The following is a 21062-nucleotide window of genomic DNA, read 5'->3' on the forward strand; positions in this document are numbered from 1 at the left end:
CAACCTCTCATCATAATGACAGCAGTCACCACCAATGGCCAATTCAACTGTTCCCATGTCGCCTTTACAACCTCTGAATGACAACAACACAATCAAACGTTAGTTTTCAAGGTGCCAGCATTGCCTCTGGAAGAGAAAAGCTATACCTGAAAAATGTTGAGTTTCCATTAGTTCTCACCTCACTCTGTGCTACAATTTATTCCACCATTTTCGGCATGTGCTATAGAGCTTTCTTTGAATTAGCTTCCTATGGTATACCTCCTTGAAAATAGCAAACATTCCACAAATTTTAGGCAAAAAAAGAAGGTGCTGGCCTACAATTTAAACAAAATATAAAAGACACATATATGCATATACCAAAAGTTATATTTTAGGTGCTGGAGAGATGGCTCAGAAATCAAGATTACTGGCTGCTGTTCTAGAGGACGTGTATTCAATTTCCAGCACCCATATGGTTGCTCAAAATCATCTGCAACTCCAGTCACAGGGGATCCAGTGTCTTCTCCTGGCCTCTGTGGGCACTGCACACACAGTACACATGCATGCATACAAACATACATACAGGTAAAACGCCAATACACCATAAAAATGTAGTAATAAGAACAAAAAAAAATCTTTAAAAAAGCTACACTTTAGAGGCTGGAGAGATGGCTCAGAGATTAAGAGCACTGGTTGCTCTGCTAGAGGACCTAGATTCGATTCTCAGTACCCAAATGGCAGCTCCTAACTGTCTCATGCCCATTTCTGGCCTCTGTGAGTACCAGACATGCATGTGGTGCATACACATAACATCTTTATCCATAAAATAAAACAAAAATAATTTTTAAAGTTACATTTTCATAGTCAAAAGTGAGATAATGGTATCTTTCCAGTCTATAGATAAATTAGTACCAGGAGAAGAGGTTTTTATGAATCTACTCCTTTGTAAGGTATATTTAATACAACAATGCAAAAAAGCAATTACGATACAAAATATTTTGTTTGTTTGGAGCTGAGAAGAAATGAACATCTGTTAAGGTTTGCAAAGATACCTATACGGTGTACCACTGACTTCAAGTGTGCAGAACTTATCTGTTTGTCCATTCTTCTTTCTTTGAGGGGATAAACAGCCAAACTAATTTGATTTTTCCAGATTTGCAAGTTTTATAGTGAGTTGAGATCCTGAGGGAACTAAGAACAGATGGACAGTTGTGTTGTTCTAATTTCAGCTACCTCGGGGCTTAGAAAGCTGTCATTTTTTAAAAAGACAATCGATTTCTCACTTTAAGAAACACAGAAAAGCAGTGAATGGGTCCAGGATTTGTTTTGAAGTATCCTTTATATTAAAACACAAGTCTTGCCAACTTGCAGTAATTAGAGGGAGATTTTATAATAGCAACGATTGTTCTACTATCTAGAAAGCACATGGGGATGAGAGCACTTAACAGCTCTGAGGGAAACCAGCCCTAACTCACTGTATCACAATGATAAATGTCCAACTATCAGTCACCAGGAAGCCACTTTATTTTTGGCTTTACTATAAAGCTCTGTTAGATAGCTAGCTGTTCAGCCAAACCCTTTAAATAAGTTAAACTCACATTCAGGGTTTATTTGACTACAAAATACATTCAATGAATCCAACATCTGAGATCTCACTCAGCACAATTCAGAAATGTAACACATGATAATGAATACAAGCACATTAAGTATTCAATCTTGTTAAGTATTTTGATAAGAAAAAAAATCATACTATTTTCATTTTATCTGTGGAAAATATGACCCAACAGAACAAAGTACTATAAAGAATTGGTGAAGGTGAAGATCGTACCATTCAGCCTGAAGATCTGTTCACTCTAGTCATAGGAGTTCACATGTTTAGAATCTTCTACTCAATTCCTGGTACAGGTATCACTGCTAAACCCTGTTATGTTCTCAAGTAAGTTTTAAAGTTTATTCATAAGATTATAATTTCTTTCCACAATGCGTTTATTCAAAAATCTTTCTAATTTATGATTTCTCTCCTTTATATCTCAGTCTCCTTGTTTTAAACATTAAGAATTTTCCCACTTCAGAGCTGTTAGAGGGTCACATCACATGATGTATGAAGAACTCCAGCACACATCTAAGCTGAATGGAAGCTCAGTGGCCATCAGTTCTCTCTACCTGACTTAATCTTTGTAGATCTCTTTTCATTTTCTTATAGCTTCCTTTATCTTTTTCTCAGTTTGTCATTCAATGTAAACAACTACAACAGAATTGTCTGTGTGTTTACAAATATCATTCTATTTGGACTTGTCATGGACTTAAAGTTTGGACTTGTTAAGGAGTTAAATTCATGAGAATAGAGAGACTTATTGTGCTGGCTAGTTTTATGTCAACTTGACAGAGACTACAATCATCTAAGGGAGATGAAATGCTTCCAGGGCTGTAGGCAAGCCTGCAGTGTATTTTCTGAATGATATGGGAGGGTCCAGCACAGGGCTGGTGGTCCTGGCTTTTACAAGAAAGCAAGCTGAGAAAGCTATGGGGTACTAGTCAGTAAGCAGCACACCCATGGCCTCTGCATCAGCTCCTGCCTCCAGGATTCTTCTTGGTTTGGGTTCCTGTCTCAGCTTCCCTCAACAGACTGTGATTCAGGATATATAAGCCAAATTTCTTTTTAATTTATTTTTTAATTATAATTTTTAATTATAATATTTGTTATAATTTAATTTATTTATTATTAATCTTCCCACCTGAAGTTGCTTGTGGTCATGGTATTTCATCATACCAGTAGAAACTTATGTAACATTACGTGTGTGTGTGTGTGTGTGTGTGTGTGTGTGTGTGTGTGTGTGTATTTATGTATCAAGTAATACCTGACAGGTAAAGAGGAGTGTGAGACGTAAAGAGTAATATAGCCAGAGTCAATACAATAGCCACCCAAACAGTAGTTTCAAGAACACACTGCAGCAGAGAGGAGGAACTTCTACTTAGGATTAAAGATTAAGTGGATACTTGGCCCAAACTTAACCGTCAAGTTGGGCATTATCATGCATGTGTCACTGTGTGGGAAACGTGCATCTGGTAGAAATCATGAGGTGAAAGCAAGGACATCTAGGTATAGATGGGTAGTAATGTAGAACATTCACTATTTTTAATGAAAAATGAGCATTATTCTAGAATCAGAGGGGCTACAATGACAATAAAACACAGGAATTATATTATGTACAGGAGACTGAAAAATCATGAACAGCCAGACACCAAATCAGAGCATGAGAAAGAAATTACAGTGAGCAGGGTTACTAGCTTCAATACCAAGCTGATGGTTTAATAGTTAATCATTTTCTAGCACATCTTTCCTCTAAAATCTGGATTCACAGGTCCAATGAATATAGAGCTTATCTTCTTGAATACTAGTGAGTACCCAAAAGAGCATAAAAGAAAAGCTAGCTTCTGCTAGGCGGTGGTGGTGCACACCTGTAATCCCAGCACTCGGGAGGCAGAGGCGGGTGGATCTCTGTGAGTTCGAGGCCAGCCTGGTCTACAGAGCTAGTCCAGGACAGGCTCCAAAGCTACAGAGAAACCCTGTCTCGAAAAACCAGGAAAAAAAAAAAAAAAAGGCTAGCTTCAAATACTTCAAATATTCCTACCCTAGTCTTCATTTAAAAATACTTTTTATTTCTTTGAAAATTTCATACAATGTACTTTTTTTTTTATCATATTCACTTTCCCAACTCTTCCCATAACTCCTCCAAGATCTACTCATACCTCCCTACCCTCCTCCAATCTCCTGTTTTGTTTTGTTTTGTTTTGTTTTTCCATTCAATAACCCATCAACTCAAATTTAAGTTGTCTATTACACCTTCTGGGTATGGGGCCATTCACTAGAGTATGGTTGATCTACCAGGTCATATCCTTAAAAAAAAAACACACACACACACACACACACACACACACAAAAAAAAAACAAACTATACCTTATCTGGAAGCCATCAACTGTTCATGGCTCCTCAATGAAGAAAGAAAGCTCATGAGCACCTTCCCATTCCATGCTACAATGTTGACTGGACTGATCTTGTACAAATCTTGTGAGGCTCCTATGGCTGCTATCAGCTCAAGAGAGAAATATCTTCTTCATTTTATTGTATAATCAGTTCATCCTCTCAGCAGCTCAGAACAATGGAGAAAGTCCTCCTTTCTCTCACATTCTATAGTCAACATATTACTTGGTCTTGTTAGCCATACATTCACAATGTACTCAGAATTCAAATGCTTCTTCCTACCTTCACTACTGGGACCCTCACATGAGTCATCCTAATTTGTCATCTGGACCTCTTTGCTTTATTCCCTTCCCCCCCCTTCAGTCTTTTCTAATGTAGGAACTATAGTAAGCTTATAAAATACAAACCACACAAACATTCATAATGAATAATTAGAAAAGTGTTAATATACTGATGTAATATGAACTTATTGAAAAATGATTATGCAGCTATCTGGAATGGGAGAAAGTTGGCAGTGGTGTTAACAGTGATAGTCAATAAAGAAATGAACCTGAGTTATGAAGAGGAAGGGATGATGTAAGAGTATGTGTATCGTAGGAAGTTTAGACTCTACTGAATGGTCAGGGAAAGGAGTAGAGGAATGAACAGATCCAGATTTGTGTGCCAAGGATCACTCTTATTGTGTGGAGAGAATATCATTTTTGCTGGGTGTGCCGGCATAAACATCTTAGGACTATACTAGGGAAGCTGACACAGGAGGAAAGCAAGAGTAAGGGAAGCTTAAGTTGTGTTGTGAAGCTCTGTCTCAAACAAAACACAACCCCAGAAACAACAAAAATGCATGTGTTAAACAACCAGACTGGAAAGTGAAAAGCATGCAAAGGGTCTTTGATACCCTAGGCAAGGGGGAATGCTGGCTTTAATTAACATAAAGAAGAAGTATGAGAGACAGAATGAAATAAATTTGAGACTTAGTAATACTGGGCAGCAAATATCAGTGCTGACTTCTCTGTTTCCCACTTGGATGCACCTCCTACCAAGACAGGACACAGAGAGACAGTTTATGTCAGTAGGTGCAAAGCAGTTATTGCTGACACTGTGAAGTTAAAGAATGTCATGGTAGCCAGGCAGCCAGCTAAAGCTCCTATTTAGCAACCAGAATTATGAGAACAAAGCTGACATAAACAAAAACCAACCCCTGACTAGAAGATGCAAATGTTAAAATCATTTCTTTATAGGCGGTAGGTAAATGCTATTGTTTAATCTTATCTGAACCAAAGTGTGAAGATTAATCCCTAGTGAGAGCTTTAAGAAGCAGAAACTTAGAGGAGGCAGAAAGTGTGTAAGTGATGACCACAAGGAAACAGTGCTTTCCAGAAACAACAGGAAAATTGCACATGTGAATTCAGAGACTGAGACAGCATGCACGAGACCTGTACAAGCTCAAAGCAAAGCAAATGCCATCACAGAGGGAGGACAGTAGGCATGAAGTTCTACCTTTAGCTAACCAATCGAGCCATTTGGTAGCTGCTCAAAACCAAAGGGTCAATTTTCTTTAAGAGTGTAGGTCAAGTGTAACTTCAGTATGAACTGATAAACTTCTCCCTAGACTTCCCATGCGGTGGTAGCCATTATTCCACTCCAAATTGCTATAAGCTGAACTTTATTACTTTTCACAAGTGAATGAGATCAGGTACTGTTTTATGTGCCTGGCCTAGTATGTGGTTTAAGATTGAACATTTAAGAATAAAGCTTCTGAAACTGGGAAAAAAAAAAAAAAAGGAGTGTAGGTCAATTCTCTTGGGCAGGTCCCCACCCAAGAGTATTTGGGGAACACAAATTGGACTCAATGTATTAAAAAGGGAGGGGTATGTATACTTGGGAGTAGTCAGGAGTGAATATGATCAAAATACATTGTAGGAAATTCTCAAAGAACTAGAGTAATATTTTTTAAAGAGACACTGAGGAGCTGGAGAGATGGCTCAGTGGTTAAGGGTTCTTCCTGCTTTTGCAGAGGACATGAGTTGGTTCCCAGCACTCATATCTTAGCTTACATACATCCTTAACTCCAATTCCAGGGGACCTGGTGCCCCCGTCTGGTCTCTGTCAGCACCAGACAGAGACACACACAGACAAACACGCACACCATATACATACAGACAGACAGGCAAAACACATACACATGAAATAAAAATAATAATAACTTTTTTAAAAGAAGTAAAAAGTTAATGTGACTTTGCCATTTTCAAGGTGGGGTCTTCAGAAGGCTATGAGGATTAGATGAGAGAAAGAACATACACACACACTGATGCTGACCGGATGATGTCATATAGGGACTGAAAAACAAGAACCCATCGCCAGTTACATTTCTTTGATGTTGGGGGCAGAATAATGAGTTGAACAGAAAGCAGACCAACGTAGTGAGATAGTTATGAGCTGATGAGACAAGAGAGTGGCATATGATAAAATCAGAAAAGTGGGCAATGCAGCAAAGAAAACTGATTCCGCTAGAGACCGGAAATAAATGACAGTCACAACATCACATGCTGTGAAGTGAAAGAACTTTCAGATGGGGAAACTCGCACATATCGGCACTCTACACACATGGCACTATGACACAGCGCCTACTCACGAGCTGAACATTTTGCAGCCATTGCACTGTATAAAAAGATACCTGCATATTCCACAGAAGGGAAGTAGCACTCGGAGGGGTTTTCGGTGAGATGAAGCACAAAGTTCTCAAGTAGTTCTCCTAAAGCTGTAAGGAACACAAGAGTAATTAGGATTTTAAGTCAGGAGGGAACAATGCGTGACAACGCATCTTTAAGTCACAGACCAGCACGTGAAAGTCACCTGCAGTCAGGTGGAGGGAGGAGAGGCTGCAGGGTGAGAGAAGAAGTTAAAAAAAAAAGTCATCTGAACTCCACGGTTCTGAGGAGTTCAATTCAAAATGCAGACTTCTATTAATATTCAGAATGTTTCTGATTTCAATTAAATTTTAATAACTTCTCTGTGAACTTATTAAATATATAACTAAAAAAGAATTTATGCATCATACTTAGATCACCTAACGATTACTTCAGAATTAGTTGAATGTTTTTAATGCACTCATGAGGTTAACACATTTTCTTATTTGCATACAGAACAAATACTGAACTCTAGGACCAGGACTATTGCACAGCTCATGGCACTTTCAAATCTGTGACATATTATGTCTTTCCGACTTAGCAGCTGATGGTATCTGATCCAGGGCCAGATCAAACACAGCCTGCACTATCTGACTTAGAAGTGACAGAATGACTCCTCTCTAGGCTGGTGTGGTAATCGCAGGGTTTGCAGATATCCTACAAATGGATGCTCCAGAGGAGTTTTGTTTTGTTTCTCTAAGGAAATCTATCTGCACAGTAGCTGACTGATTAATGATGAAACAGGTAATCTGAATCACACTTTAAAGTTGTGCTCTTCTCTTACTTAGACTGTGAACCATGACCTTTATTAACTACATGGATCCCACTTTTTTTACATTCAAGTAGATTTTAAGCATATAATTCTTCAAAGAAAAATTAGTGTTCAATGTGTAAAAACCATATAATCAAAAAGGAATGGTGTGGTTTTCACTAATCATAGAGAACAAGCTATAACATTTTGATGGCTAGAGATGAAAATGAAATGTTTTTTATTCATTGAACTCTATTCATTATATGATATCAAAGTGAAATAAGTCTTTAAAAACATGAAAATTCAATGGTCATGGCTTCAGAATACCTCTGTATACAGACTTCAGTTTGCAAATGGTTGGGCTGGTTCTATACTTACAAACACAGGAATATATCTATCATACTTCTAAAACTGTTTCAAAGGTCTTTCTTTTATAAATCCACATATAATGTCCCTAGGTGACAACTTTTAACATCTATGTATATAAACTTTTGATACAGATTTTGTCGAAGGACAATGTAATGAAGTTCACATATAATTATTCTTAATTTCATGATTAAGACTAATAATCTAAAGTGCAAGATACACAGTAACAAATATTGTTCAGAAACATCATTTTCAATGGAAATGTCCATTTCAACCTTCAATTATAAGTAATTATCTTCTTTGAGCACAACCATATTTGCCATGTGGTATGTATTTAAGTGCAATGATGTTTGAAATAATGGGACAAATCAAAGCATATTGCCAAGCAATTACTGGTGTGAATTCTCTATTCAAACAAAGCATGATCTCTTAACACCAAAGGTTTTGTTGCTGTTTTTGTATACAGGCTCATACATCAATCTGCATGTTTTGCTTTGAACCTCATGCCAGAAAGCACAATAATTTACCGATATTGGAGTTATTAGATTTGCCACTGACACATGAAGCTTGAGCAGAGAGACAGGATGGGTCAAGGGAGATCTAGAGAGAAGCTTAAGCCTGTATTCCTTGCTACAGTGGATACAAAGTGAGATGGGAGATTCTGTTTTCTAATCTTCGAGACACTGGGGAGCAATTTTAAAAATAGTATTTTGGTTTTTGTATTTGTTTTTAAAGGCATCATACTCAAAATACCAGCAAAATCTCACCAAACCAAAAAATATCAAAGGTCACCAACATCCTAGCTTATTGGTGAAAGATTCTAAAATTTAGGGTACAAGAAGCAATTCTTAATGTTAAAAACAAATTAACTATAGAATATTGCCCTGAAAACAAGCCACAGAACATTGTTTCATCTAAAGTGTATATTAATCTTAAATGACAGGTCTGAAATTTCTATAAAGGATTATAATTATGGCCTTTCTACCTTTAATTATGCCTGTTCTCTGGGGTCGGAACATAGTTAAAAGACCCTAAGATTATATTTATAGGCCTGAAAGAGCACATGAGGTTTCTGCAGATGAAAAACTGAAGGTAGACACTGAAGAAAACTTATGTGCTGGCTTCACTTACCCTTTCACTTTGCCCCACCCCAACCCTGATTGTATAATATCAATATTTTCCCAAACTGTCATATTATAATGACACCCAACATGATTGTATTACCCCTCCCCCAACTGTTATGGGATAATCTTTTTGTATACTGTGAAGATGTGTCTTTGCCAAGGAGCCTTTAGATTGGTTTAATAAAGTACTGAATGGCCATAGGAGGCAGGAGAGGATAGGTGGGATTTCTGGGGAGGAAGAGGAAGAAGAGGAGAAAGCTAGGCACAGGGGTTTCACCATCAGGATCAGAGCAAGTCCGATGTGCCTACTGAGGAGAGGTAACCAAGCCACGTGGCAGAATGTAGATTTAAAAAAATATGGGCTAATTAAGTTATAAGAGCTAGCTGGAAACAATCCTAAGCTAAAGGCCAAGCTTTCATAATTAATAATAAGTCTCCACATTGTTATTTAGAGGCTGAAAATCCCAAGATAGTCCGACAAAAAAGCCTGCCAGACCCCACCGAGTCTAAGGTGGCCATGGACAACTGGCTACAGCTGCAGGAAGGACAGCCATTTTTCTTCAGGAGAAGGGGAAGCAAAGGGAGGGGGGGGGAAGTAGTGGTGGGGAATAGAAAGGACTTAGAGGAGGAGGGATAGGAGGTAGATTTGATCAAAACATATTATATAAATATTAGACAAAATATATTTTCAAAGAGATGAAATATCTGGGAAGTGAGCAAATCAGGAGAGCCCTGCCCTTATGAATGAGACCAGCACCCTTAGAAAGTAGTTTAAGGAGCGGCATGGCCCCCTTCCATCATGAGAGGAGGCAGAGAGTGTTTGGTCTCTGAAACAGACAACAAGTCTACACTCCTACACTAGTCACAGAATCTGCCTGAACCTCAACCTCTGTCTTCCCAGCTGTGAAAAATAAGTTTATATTTTTAAAGTTATAGCAAACTAAGTCGCCATCACCACAGCAACTGGTTCTGAAACAAGAAAAACATAGTGCGTGCAAATATAACCCTGTCTGCTGGACTCACTGCTCAAACACACTTAGAAATGACTATATGGCTGCTATCTCATCCCAGAACATGAAAGCTACATTAAAGTTCAATTTTCTCCCTATTAACCTGCAGGTAGAGACCAGATACTTTGTTCCTCAGACCCTTGTATATTCAAGAACACATTCTTTTTTCTCGTGTCTCTACTCCACAAAATCAGATTTCTAATTATATAACAACATAGTTAATGCAACTTGCTCTAGTTTTTAATACAAATTATTGCATGCACAGCCATCCTGTTATTCTCGGTGTTTTCAGGTTGTTCATCTCCATTCTTTCATTTAAAAGCCTAGGGCTTGAGAAATGGCTCAGTGGTTAAGAGTACCGACTGCTCTTCCAGAGGTCCTGAGTTCGATTCCCAGCAACCACATCGTGGCTCACAATCACTTGCAATTAGATCTGGTTGCCCTCTTCTGGCCTGCAAGGACACATGCAGGCAGAACACTGTATACATAATAAATAAATAAACCTTTCAAAAAAAAAGTCTGTTCTGTTTTGTATGATTCATGAATAGTAGAAAGCACAAGAAGGAAGAGAATGTCTTTTAGCCACGCTGTAGGGTGGCCTTCCTTCAGATGAGAACACCTCCATCTCCATTTCTGAGGGCAGTTTTGGTGTGTTGACTAATGATCCACTTCCAGTTGACCTCCATCTGTCCTGAGAGGTCCACTCTCTTCTGCACTGCGTATCCCTAGTACGAAAGACACTGACTCTTGGCTTCCAAGACTTTCTTGTCTTGCTTTGGAAAGTCTGATGTTATCATGTTTGAGTTGGGGTTCCTTGCGCTTCTCCATTTAGGGTCTTCTCAGATCTTGTATGATCAGCTCTCTTAACAGGAACCTTGCAAGTTAATGAGAGACCAAATCAGGAAAAAGAGACCTTGCAGGTTAAGGATCCTGTTTGCAGTTGAGACAGTCAAGAATAAGTTCCTGTTTATCTGGTGTTAGGTCCTTGCAAGTTAAGGTCTCTATTTGTAATTAAGAAGTTCCTGTATCTTAGCTCTGATGTAAACTGCTTGAGACCCCACTCACATGATGTACATCTTTACCCTTTTTTCTTCCCTTTAATTGTGTCCTTCTAACACTGTGTAACAGCCCACTCTTTCACCCCTGGGAACACCTCATCTCTCCTGTAAAGGGGACTTCAAGAGGCCAGCAGGGACTACTCTCTCAAATACTGATTTAGGGTGAGACGGCCAGCTGGTCAGTCCTGGGTGCACCCCCAGGACACAGTTTGCTTTCATTTTACAATAATGCATTTGGTCTTTTCTCTTCATGATTCTCAAGTTTAACAATTTTTTTTTTTTTTTCAAATACTTTGTTGTCCCAGATGATCTTTCAGGACATAAATATTGAGCCTGGCTCAGAACCATTCCCCACACTGTTTCCATGGGACAAGATAATAACTTTCCTGCAGACAAAGCAGGGCTTCATTGGTCCCTCTTTTTTCTGCATCTGTTGTCATTCTTAATCAGGCAAAAAAACCCAAGAGTGAAAAGAAAACACAGAAAATTGACTTCCTCGGATCCTAAGCACACATCTTGCACCCTGATTTCTGGACTTATTTTGTTTGCTGTATGTGGAATGGCACAGGTTCTTACCTGCACATCCCAGGACAGAAAAGGAAAACAAAAACAAAAACAAAAAAACATCTGACCCATCTTCCAAAAGTGTGGCTCACTTGGAACCTCTTTTCACAGTTTTATTACATAGGTCCTTTAATGGTTACTGCTGCTTCTGTCTTCAGATAAATTAGTCTGCTGTATGTTTTTCTTCTTTCATTGTTACCTTCTTGGAAATTATTTTTAGGGAAAGGCTGAGAATTAAGCACAGGGCATTCTACATGCTAAGCAAGTGCTCTATCACTGAGACACTCTTGCAGCCCTGAAATCTCATCAGAAAAGGCACCTGCAGGCCAAGACTAATGACCAGAATTCAACCCTCAGGACCCATATGATAGAAGAGAACTGACTCCCACGAGTTCTCCTGGCTTCCACATGTATGTTATGTTTCCCCATATCCTACTCTTCCCACCTTCTCGTATGCACACACGTGTGCACTCACACATACATACATACATACACAAACTTACAGCAATGCAATATAATTTTTTAAAATATAGAAATAATGACTGAATAATAAAATTATAAGAGTTTTGGGCCTTTATGTTGTTTATTTAAAATAATTAGAAAGCCTGTATAGCTATAATCCCAGAATTTTCTAGGCTCAGGAACAACAATTTAGAGTTTGGGGTTAGTCTACATTACATAGCAATATCCTGTCCAAAAATAATCATGTATTAAATAATATTGATCCAGTTGCTAAATAAGAAGTACTTTAGTTAAGGTAGTATCTTACATAACAAGTTCTTAGGATCTGAGATTTAAATATACATGTGTGTATATATTTACCTATAAATGAATATGTGATTTCCATGTACAACCCAAGTTTCTAATATTGACTATTAAATACATTGTATGTGTTTTCCAGTGACCAACTCAAAGTGTAGTAAGCACACACAGGAATTTTAGTTATGAACTAAGTCATCAATCAATGTCATTGAAAAATAGAAAAAACATGTGTAGGGCAGATATTAAATTGTATAACTATTAGATCACTAACAAAAGATTAATGGGAGATATTGATTAGAAAATAATGAGGAAAATGGTGCTTTAAAGCAGAGCTGACTCTAGAATTTCAGATGCAATAGGTTAGGTGTACCACATCTGGGGTTGATGCAGAACTGGATTGTTAACCATGGACAGACACTAAGAAGTTAGGTAGCAAGCTCGAAGAACACCATCAGTCAGTCGATTTAATGAGACTCTCCTATAGTAATATTTTATTTGTATTGAAATGTGATTTTATTTATATGTTAATAAAGTTGCCTTGAGGTCAGAGCAAGCCAGAGCAGAAACTGGGCGGTAGTGGTGCACGCCTTTAATCCCAGCACTTGGGAGGCAGAGCTAGGTAGATCTCTATGTGTTCAAGGACACAGCCAGCATGGCAGACACATGCCTTTAATCTCAATACCAACCATAGAAGACCTGGAGGTCTGAACAAACAGGCAGTGATGAGGAGGTCATATGGCTGGGTTTACAACCAATGAGAAAACAGAACAGAAAATCTATAAAAAAGATAGGACACACAGGGTTGCTCTCTTGCGGACAGGAAGGACAGCAGAAGCAGTGAAGGGTAGGTAAGGTTTTCTGCTCTTGCTCTGACCTCGTGGTTTTTAACTCTGCAACTGGTTCTGTGTTTCTTATTTAACAAGCCAGTTAAATCTACACTCTCCTGACAATAAAATAGGGGGAAAAATGGGGAGGGGGAACTCTGACATGATTTTTATCCTAATGAATAAAAGTCTAGTACCCAGCGCCACATCTGAAATTCAACCAGTGAAGTAGGGTGCCCCTGTGTTTGTTTCTGGCCCTGGAGTGGTAATGCCAATGGAGTACAGTAGTTACTGTTACCTTAAGATGTTAAAACAAACCAACTGTCTGGAAAATTGTTGTTTATTTTTCAAACACTGACATTTCTGTGGGGTCAGGAGACATTCTGGGTCATGTAAACCATCACTTCAGCTAGGGGCTGTAAGTCAGAAACATGCAGTTGTCCATCCCCATAGGTTTCCCTGATCTTCTCATAAGCTTTATGTCTGGAAGGAAACTCACAAATACAAGGACCCCCACATCTAAAAAACTGGGAAATTTTCTCCCTTAATCATTGTGAAGATGATCCGGTTTAATTAAATTCCTGAATACTCTTTATTAATGGATTCTTCTCCATTACTTCACCATTACCAAAAAAGGCAGTATTTGCCCATTGTGGGGAAGGATTCAGTCAGCAAGCAGGTACTCAAACTGCTAATTACATTTCCTTTTGTCTTTCCCTTTTTTTATTTGGACATTTTTTATTCATATAGAAATTTAAAACTAATTCATTCTTTCATAATTATGAACTTTTTAACAAATGGGTAGAGTATTTATTGTGTATTAAGAAGCACTATATAAGTATCTTAAAGAAAAACTCAGAATAGGTATGTACAAAGGGTAATTTATAACGCTTTAAATCTCCCAGGGAGGAAAACCTTTGTGAGGGAAATCCTGAGTGAGTATGTATTGTTGACACAGGCACAGCCATGTTGAGGACTCCAAGGCCTCTGACCCATGGGAAATTGGCAAAGCTGTTATCATATGGATGGCCAGACTTGCTTTAGAGGTCCCAGTGTGGGTGTCAGATACAAGTGACCAGCCTGTGAAGAGAGTGGCCACTGGAGCTTTCTCTTCCTGGGTTTTAGAGCTTGACAGGGCTCCCCTGCAGAGACTTCCTACCCTGATTAGCTAGCCCCTCCCCCTGTAGTGTCCTGAGAAACAGCACTGAGGTTCCTGGTTGTGGAGAGAGCGGAACCACACCCGGCATGTCTGTGTGTATCTGTTTTCATTCCCTCACTACCGAAAGTCGGGGTTCAGGACTCAAGCCAAGGGGTTGTGGTTAAGACCGGGAACAACAGTTCAATGAGACCTCAGAGGCAACGTAATTTAGCATTCAGCCAACGTTTTGCTGGTCTATGTCTAGCTGATAAATATTGTCTCTGATAAGAAAAATGGCAGGTATGAAATGTGACACAGTAAAGCAACACTGTGATTTTGACAACAGGTTACATGGATTCTCCTCTTGGCTCTTCTGCTGCAAATTAGGCTGTTACCTAAAATGATGCATTTCCGTTTCATCATTGATAAAATATAGACTACATAATAAAGATTCTGTGGAGTATAAATGAGTCTTGTGTAAGCAACTACGCATCAGGCAAAGAATGGATCTACGACTGGAAGTAGTTTCCAGTAGCCTGGTAGACGCAACAACAAGCAATGGATGACTGAGGATGATGTGGATAGTGCCCTAGATGCCAAAGAGAACTCTTAACTGTTCGGTTTCCGTCCCATCTCAAAAGATGATGGCTAGACAGGTGACATTTCTCTTGTTTCCCTGACAAACAGAGACACTTCAAACTGCATTTGAGGATGTATTGAAATTCATTCCAGGCCACTCCTCTCGTAATTTGCTATGTATTTTGGGGGCATGTACAAAACCCACTGAGAAAGCCCATTTTAAATATTACCTACTGTACAATCAAGAGCAAATTATATACACATATATATTCATTCAAACCATTCATATCTATATGTGAATATATATGTGTGTACACACACACACACACACACACACACTTTCATTCCAGGTACCACACATATATGAGTGTGTCACTGGGAGTGGGCTTTGAGGTTTCAGAAGCTCAAGCCAGGCCTAATGGCTCACTCTGTCTTCCTGCCACCTGTGGTGTGGATCCAGATGTAGAACTTTCAGTTCCTTCTCCAGAACCATGTCTGCCTGTAAGCCACCGTGCTTCTCGCCATTTTGACAATGAACTAAACCTCTGATCCTGTAAGCAAGCCACAATTAAATGTTTGCTTTTTTTTTTTAAGAGTAGCCATGGTCATGGTATCTCTTCACAGCAACAGAAACCCTAAGACTATATGTATATGTATGTATATATAGCATATTATGTATGTGTATATATATATATATATATATATAGCATGTTATCTATATGTATTTTAATGGATATTTTATAAATACATATATCTTAATAGATACTTGATTTTTGTTTTTGTTTTTGTTTTTGTTTTTGTTTTTGTTTTTGAGACAGGATTCCTCTCTGTAACCCTGATTGTCCTGGAACTTGATCTGTAGTCCAGGCTGGCCTTGAACTCACAGAGATCCACCTGCCTTTACCTCTTGAGTACTGTAATTAATGGTGTTCACTACCACTGACCAGCGATACTTTATACATCTTGAGACTAACCATAGTTTAACTGCTCATTTATACTCATACTGTGGAGAATAATTTGTGATTTTATTGCCACGTAAATATTTTATTATTCTCCAAAAAATACCATTTTCCAGCAAAGTGTAAATTTAATTTTTAAATTCCTGATTTTAATTTTATAACAAATATGAAAACCTCTAAGTACAGCTGATGAAATGAAATCACTCCTAAACGACAACTTTTAGGGAATTTAGCTTATAGCATCATCAGATTAAAGTTACAGCTTCAGGAAATGAAAGCACATGTAAATAATTTATGTTAAACTTGCTTGGTTAGTTTAAATTGGAGATACTCCCTTAAGACAAAGCTTCCTTAGAAATCATTCAATTTGTTTGGTGGATGACTGGTGATGATTTAAGATATTTAAGCCACTAGTAAACTGGTAAGACTTCTACAAAGACACAACAACATGGTATATGAAAGTGGAGACCGTTGAAGCCAGGTAAACTATATCCCCAGGAAAGAGAGGGGAACCACAGAGCTGCTTGCCACATGTACAGACATTCCAGGCCATAGAAAGGCTTAGGAGTTCTTTTGCCTTTGGTTCTCTCGGAATTACAAGCCCTTTGAGGGTGAGGTGGGCAATGGACTTTTCCAATTAGCATCATGTTACCTGCACGCACAGATAGGAATCTTCAGGAGTCACAGCTTCTGTTAAAGTAATTTTATGCAGGAATGTCCCAGTAGAAAACACCACACTCACCACCTCCACTGACTGCATCAGGCTTGGACTTCATTGTTTTACAAAACTGTCTTCGGCAGTTTTCTGTCCACTCGGTTTGTTTATCAGACATTCTGAAGCATGATAACAGCTTCCCGATATCACTGTCTAGTAAGAAAAATAAGACGGTAGAATATTACAAACTACATAGAGTTAGCTTCAACTGTGTTGAAGCTAATGGGGTTAACAATAACACTAATATCAAAATAGACTATTGATAATTTCTTATAAGAAAATGACAGCATTCCACTCTGCATATTGGAGCCTTTAAGTAAATTAAGGGTTAATTGAACACCAGTACTAGTATATATACCACAATTGACAATTATCAGAATGGCTAGAAAGGACTAATGAACAAGCTGCATGTACAGCACACAGTTAGACAGAGGACGTTTCACACGCAGGACAGGAAAAAGTGAGCTGGCAGCAGAGGACCTCATCAGATTACCTACAACATGTGATTTACAGATTATTATTTAGTTTTGGAATTTCCTACTTAATATTTTCAGACTTTGGTTGGTACTGGGTAACTGACCGTGGAAGGTGAGGCTACAGGTAAGGACAAGCTACTGCATTCCTGTACATGTGCACACGCAGAGAACACACAGAGAGAACAGTCTGGCTGAGGTGTAGAAGATCCATGATCAAAATTACAGTCTCAATTAGTCTTAAAAGGCTGATACATATCATCCATCATCTCATAGTTATCACAGCAAGAATTGTATTTATATGCATAACTAATAATGGATAAGGATATTTAAGTAACAAGGAAAGCTTTTCATGATCCCACTGCGACACAGGCTTTGTGCTCAGCATGTTCCTGCCTCAGACTCCAACGTACTCGGATTATAGGCCTGTGCCAGCATGCCCAGCTCCAAATAAAAAATGATAACCTTAGAAAATCAAGATGATACGCAAGTAACGCCCTGCCAAAAAGTACCCACTATCATTTAAAAAATTAAAAACAAACCTGGAATCATCATAACATTAAAGATGTGTTGATCAAAGACTATGAAAAAGAACCCTGTGACTTGTAAGACTTGTAGCTAATAAAGGACTTGATTAATGAACAAAGATTCTCAAAAGGCTGACATAAATGTTAAACACAATTAGAGACGTAGAGACACATAAAAAGGAAATGGTTAAACCAAGTGTGGTTTATTATTAAATACTGACCTCCCACTCAGTAAACAGAAAGCAAAGCACATTTGTATAACAGCCTTTATAAACCCTGAGTCATTACAATGAACAAAGGAAAGCGGGCCAGAGGATGTGTCATACACATTTCTATTTGTGTGAAATGCTAGCACTGGAGGAGTGAGTGGTCTTATTGTAAGCAGTAGTTCTCGGGTGGATGCAGTTTTGCTCCCAGCATTTTGGCAATAGACATTTCAGTTGTCACAACTGAGGAAGTGAAATAAGAGGTCCACTGGCATCTGATGGGTGGAGGAGGCCCAGAGGTGCTGCTAAAATCCCTACATGGCAAAGTGCAACACTCTGGCTCCCCGCACAACCCACCGTTCCAAATGGTGTTAAAGCTGAGCTGAGGTTGGGAAGGATCAATTCACAGTAATGAGGAAGGGCCAGTGACGGCCTGTGACTAAGGAGAAGAAAAGATGACTCTGAGTAAGAGAGGCTTGTTGTGAGGGCACGAGAAAACATTGTTTTGTTTGTTATAGTGGTTATATGCCTGGAGACATTTGTCAAATTTCAAAGTATTTTCTTTAAATGAGTACATTTGATTATATATAAAAACTATGTATCAGGGCTGGAGAGATGGCTCAGAGGTTAAGAGCACTGACTGTTCTTCCAGAAGTCTTGAGTTCAATTCCCAGCACCCACATGGTGGCTCACAACCATCTGTAATGAGACCTGGCTCCCTCTTCTGGCTTGCAGGGATATACGCAAATAACACTGTATACATAATAAATAAATCTTTAAAAATAAAGTGAAATCAATCATATATCATGTGTATGTGAGCGGTTATAGATAACTGAAAGCCAATGACTAAACAAATTAGAATGCCCCTCAAACATGACTAGCTCTAGGTCACAATTTGGTGTGACGTTTATACTGGAACTGACTAATCATTTATTAAAGGAATGTGCCTATACAAAATTCTCACTCATGAGAATCCTGAGGAAGCCAGAGGTGAAAGCTCATGCCAATAATCACAGTGTTACAGGGATTGGTATCTTAGAAGCCACCAAGGATGTGCTTTTCCCTCATGGTCAGCTTTGGAAGCCATCTCCTGTTTTCCTGATAACACCAGAAAGCTAAACATCACAGTGGTATTTTTTTTTTTTTTTTTTTTTTTTTTTTTTTTTGGTTTTTCGAGACAGGGTTTCTCTGTGTAGCTTTGCGCCTTTCTTGGAACTCACTCTGTAGCCCAGGCTGGCCTCTAACTCACAGAGATCTGCCTGCCTCTGCCTCCCGAGTGCTGGGATTAAAGGCGTGCACCATCACTGCCTGGCACAGTGGCACTTTCTTAAGGCAACATTAAAAACTGGAGATGTATCGGCCTTATTGAAACCCATTAGGGAAAAGGGAAAAAAAAAAATTCTTCCTGGTCAAAAGAATAGAATCTGAGTTCTACTTTGTACCTGCATGGAGACATGACTATGTAATCTGCTGCAAAGATTAGAATGCCACATAGTATTGCTACCTCCTTTGAAAGTTAATCCATCTGGGCCTGTCAATCTGCTGACTTACCTGAAGCTATGCTATGGAGTTGGGAGGAATAATCATCCCCTTAACGAGATAACGTTCCTTTCCTTCCCAGAGGCCCCTCTCCCAAGGTGGCTGTCTTCAGAACTTCTGTCATGCGGCACTGCAGGATTTGTCTGTTTCCCTCAGTCTTGACTAGGAAAGCATGAGTTTTCCTTCTCGTTTCTCTATCTATTTTTTCAGATGCTGGCCAAAAGCCTCTGCATGCTTTCTTCACCCCTCCATGCTTTCTCGGTCTTTCCTGAAGTCCCCGTCCTTCCGCCATGCTGCTACTGCTGACCAACATTGCTGAACATGTGGCCCTGCTTAGACTCAAACTCAAAAAGCATGACATCCTTGCTCTTCTCCAGCTCCCTCCTCCTGGCTGCTGCCAAGATCTACAGCTTGCCTGGCCTATAGTTTTGCTCTCAATCTTTAATTTCTTCTTGGGCTTCCTTAAGAATTGAAATTCCATAATTAGCAAATAAGACTAAGAACCTGAAAGGGAACCCCAATTTCCTTGGCAACACCTACACTTCTCACGCTGGTAAGGTCAGCCCAAGTTCAAGGCCACCCTGGAATACTCAGTAAGTCTCAAAAAACAAACAAAAACAAAAAAACCCAAAAAAAACCAGCAGTGCTGTGGAATGTCATTCTGTATGCTGTGAATGTGTGTTGCTCTAATTGGTTGATAAATAAAATGCTGGTTGGTCAGTAGCCAGGTAGGAAGTATATGCAGGATAAGCTGACAAAGGGAATTCTGGGAAGAGAAAGGCTGAGTCAGGAGTCTCCAGCCAGACACAGAGGAAGCAAGATGATAAGGCAGAACTGAGAAAAGGTACCAAGCCACATGGCTAAACATAAATAAGAGTTATGGGTTAATTTAAGTGTAAGAGCTAGTCAGTAACAAGCCTGAGCTAATGGCCAAACAGTTATAATTACTATATGCCTCTGAATGATTATTTTATAAGCAGGCCATGGGACTGTAGGGGCTTGGTGGAACACAGAGAAAACTTGCAACTACACAGCCACAACACGAAAACCCTTACTTATTAAATAACAGTAAATGATGTTTTCAAGAATACATTTTCTCTACCTCTTTTTAACAAATTATTTTTTAAGGCAGTCACAGTCCTGGTCTGCTGCCTATATCTCCAAGTCCTGAGATTATAAGACTTGGCCACTGCAGTGGTCTGAATGACAGTGTGCCCCATAGGTTCAGATGTTTGCATACTTGGTTCTGGTTGGTGGCACTATTTGGAAAGGCTTAGGAGGAATGACCCTGTTGTGGGGAGTGTGGCACTGTGAGTGGATTTTAGAGTTTAGAAACCTGTCATTCCCCATTCGCTTTGTTTCTAGCTTGTAATTTGAGACATGAACACTCAGTTTACTATTTTAGCTGCCATGTTGCCCCCTCCCTGCCATGACAGACAGACTCTTTACCTCTGGAACCATAGGCCCAGATAAACCTTTCCTTCTGTAAGTTGCTTTTGTCATGGTGTTTTATCACAGCAATAGAAAATCTAACCAAGACAGCAACCACACAAGCTTAAGAAACTTGATGATTATGACATTTTTATAATTCTAGCTAATTTCCTGGTGCAATACAAGGTGTTGTAAGAAAATGAATCTTAAATGAAGATATATATATATATATTATGTACATATACACACACACACACACACACATTCTAGGTCACTGAGTATAAGAATTCCATTATTGGGCTGGAGAGATAGCTCAGTGCTTAAGAGCGCTGGCTGTTCTTCCAGAGGACTTGGGTTCAATTCCCAGCACCCACATGGCAGGTCACA

The 21062-nt window shown here is 39.0% G+C and overlaps 1 protein-coding gene across 2 annotated transcripts in view; it reads right to left on the minus strand.

Annotated features, from left to right (window-relative positions):
* The window catches only part of Tbc1d32 (TBC1 domain family member 32), a 215240-nt gene that overhangs the window by 33905 nt on the left and 160273 nt on the right, over window positions 1-21062 (minus strand). For both annotated transcript variants that reach the window (XM_036168805.1, XM_036168806.1), the window contains exons 26-27: window positions 16527-16652; window positions 6637-6720 (exon numbers count right to left, since the gene is read on the minus strand). In XM_036168805.1, coding sequence (XP_036024698.1) covers window positions 6637-6720; window positions 16527-16652 — 210 coding nt within the window. The remainder of the gene's footprint in view (window positions 1-6636; window positions 6721-16526; window positions 16653-21062) is intronic.

Source organism: Onychomys torridus, chromosome 19 (assembly GCF_903995425.1).
Source record: "Onychomys torridus chromosome 19, mOncTor1.1, whole genome shotgun sequence".
Lineage (NCBI taxonomy): Eukaryota > Metazoa > Chordata > Mammalia > Rodentia > Cricetidae > Onychomys > Onychomys torridus.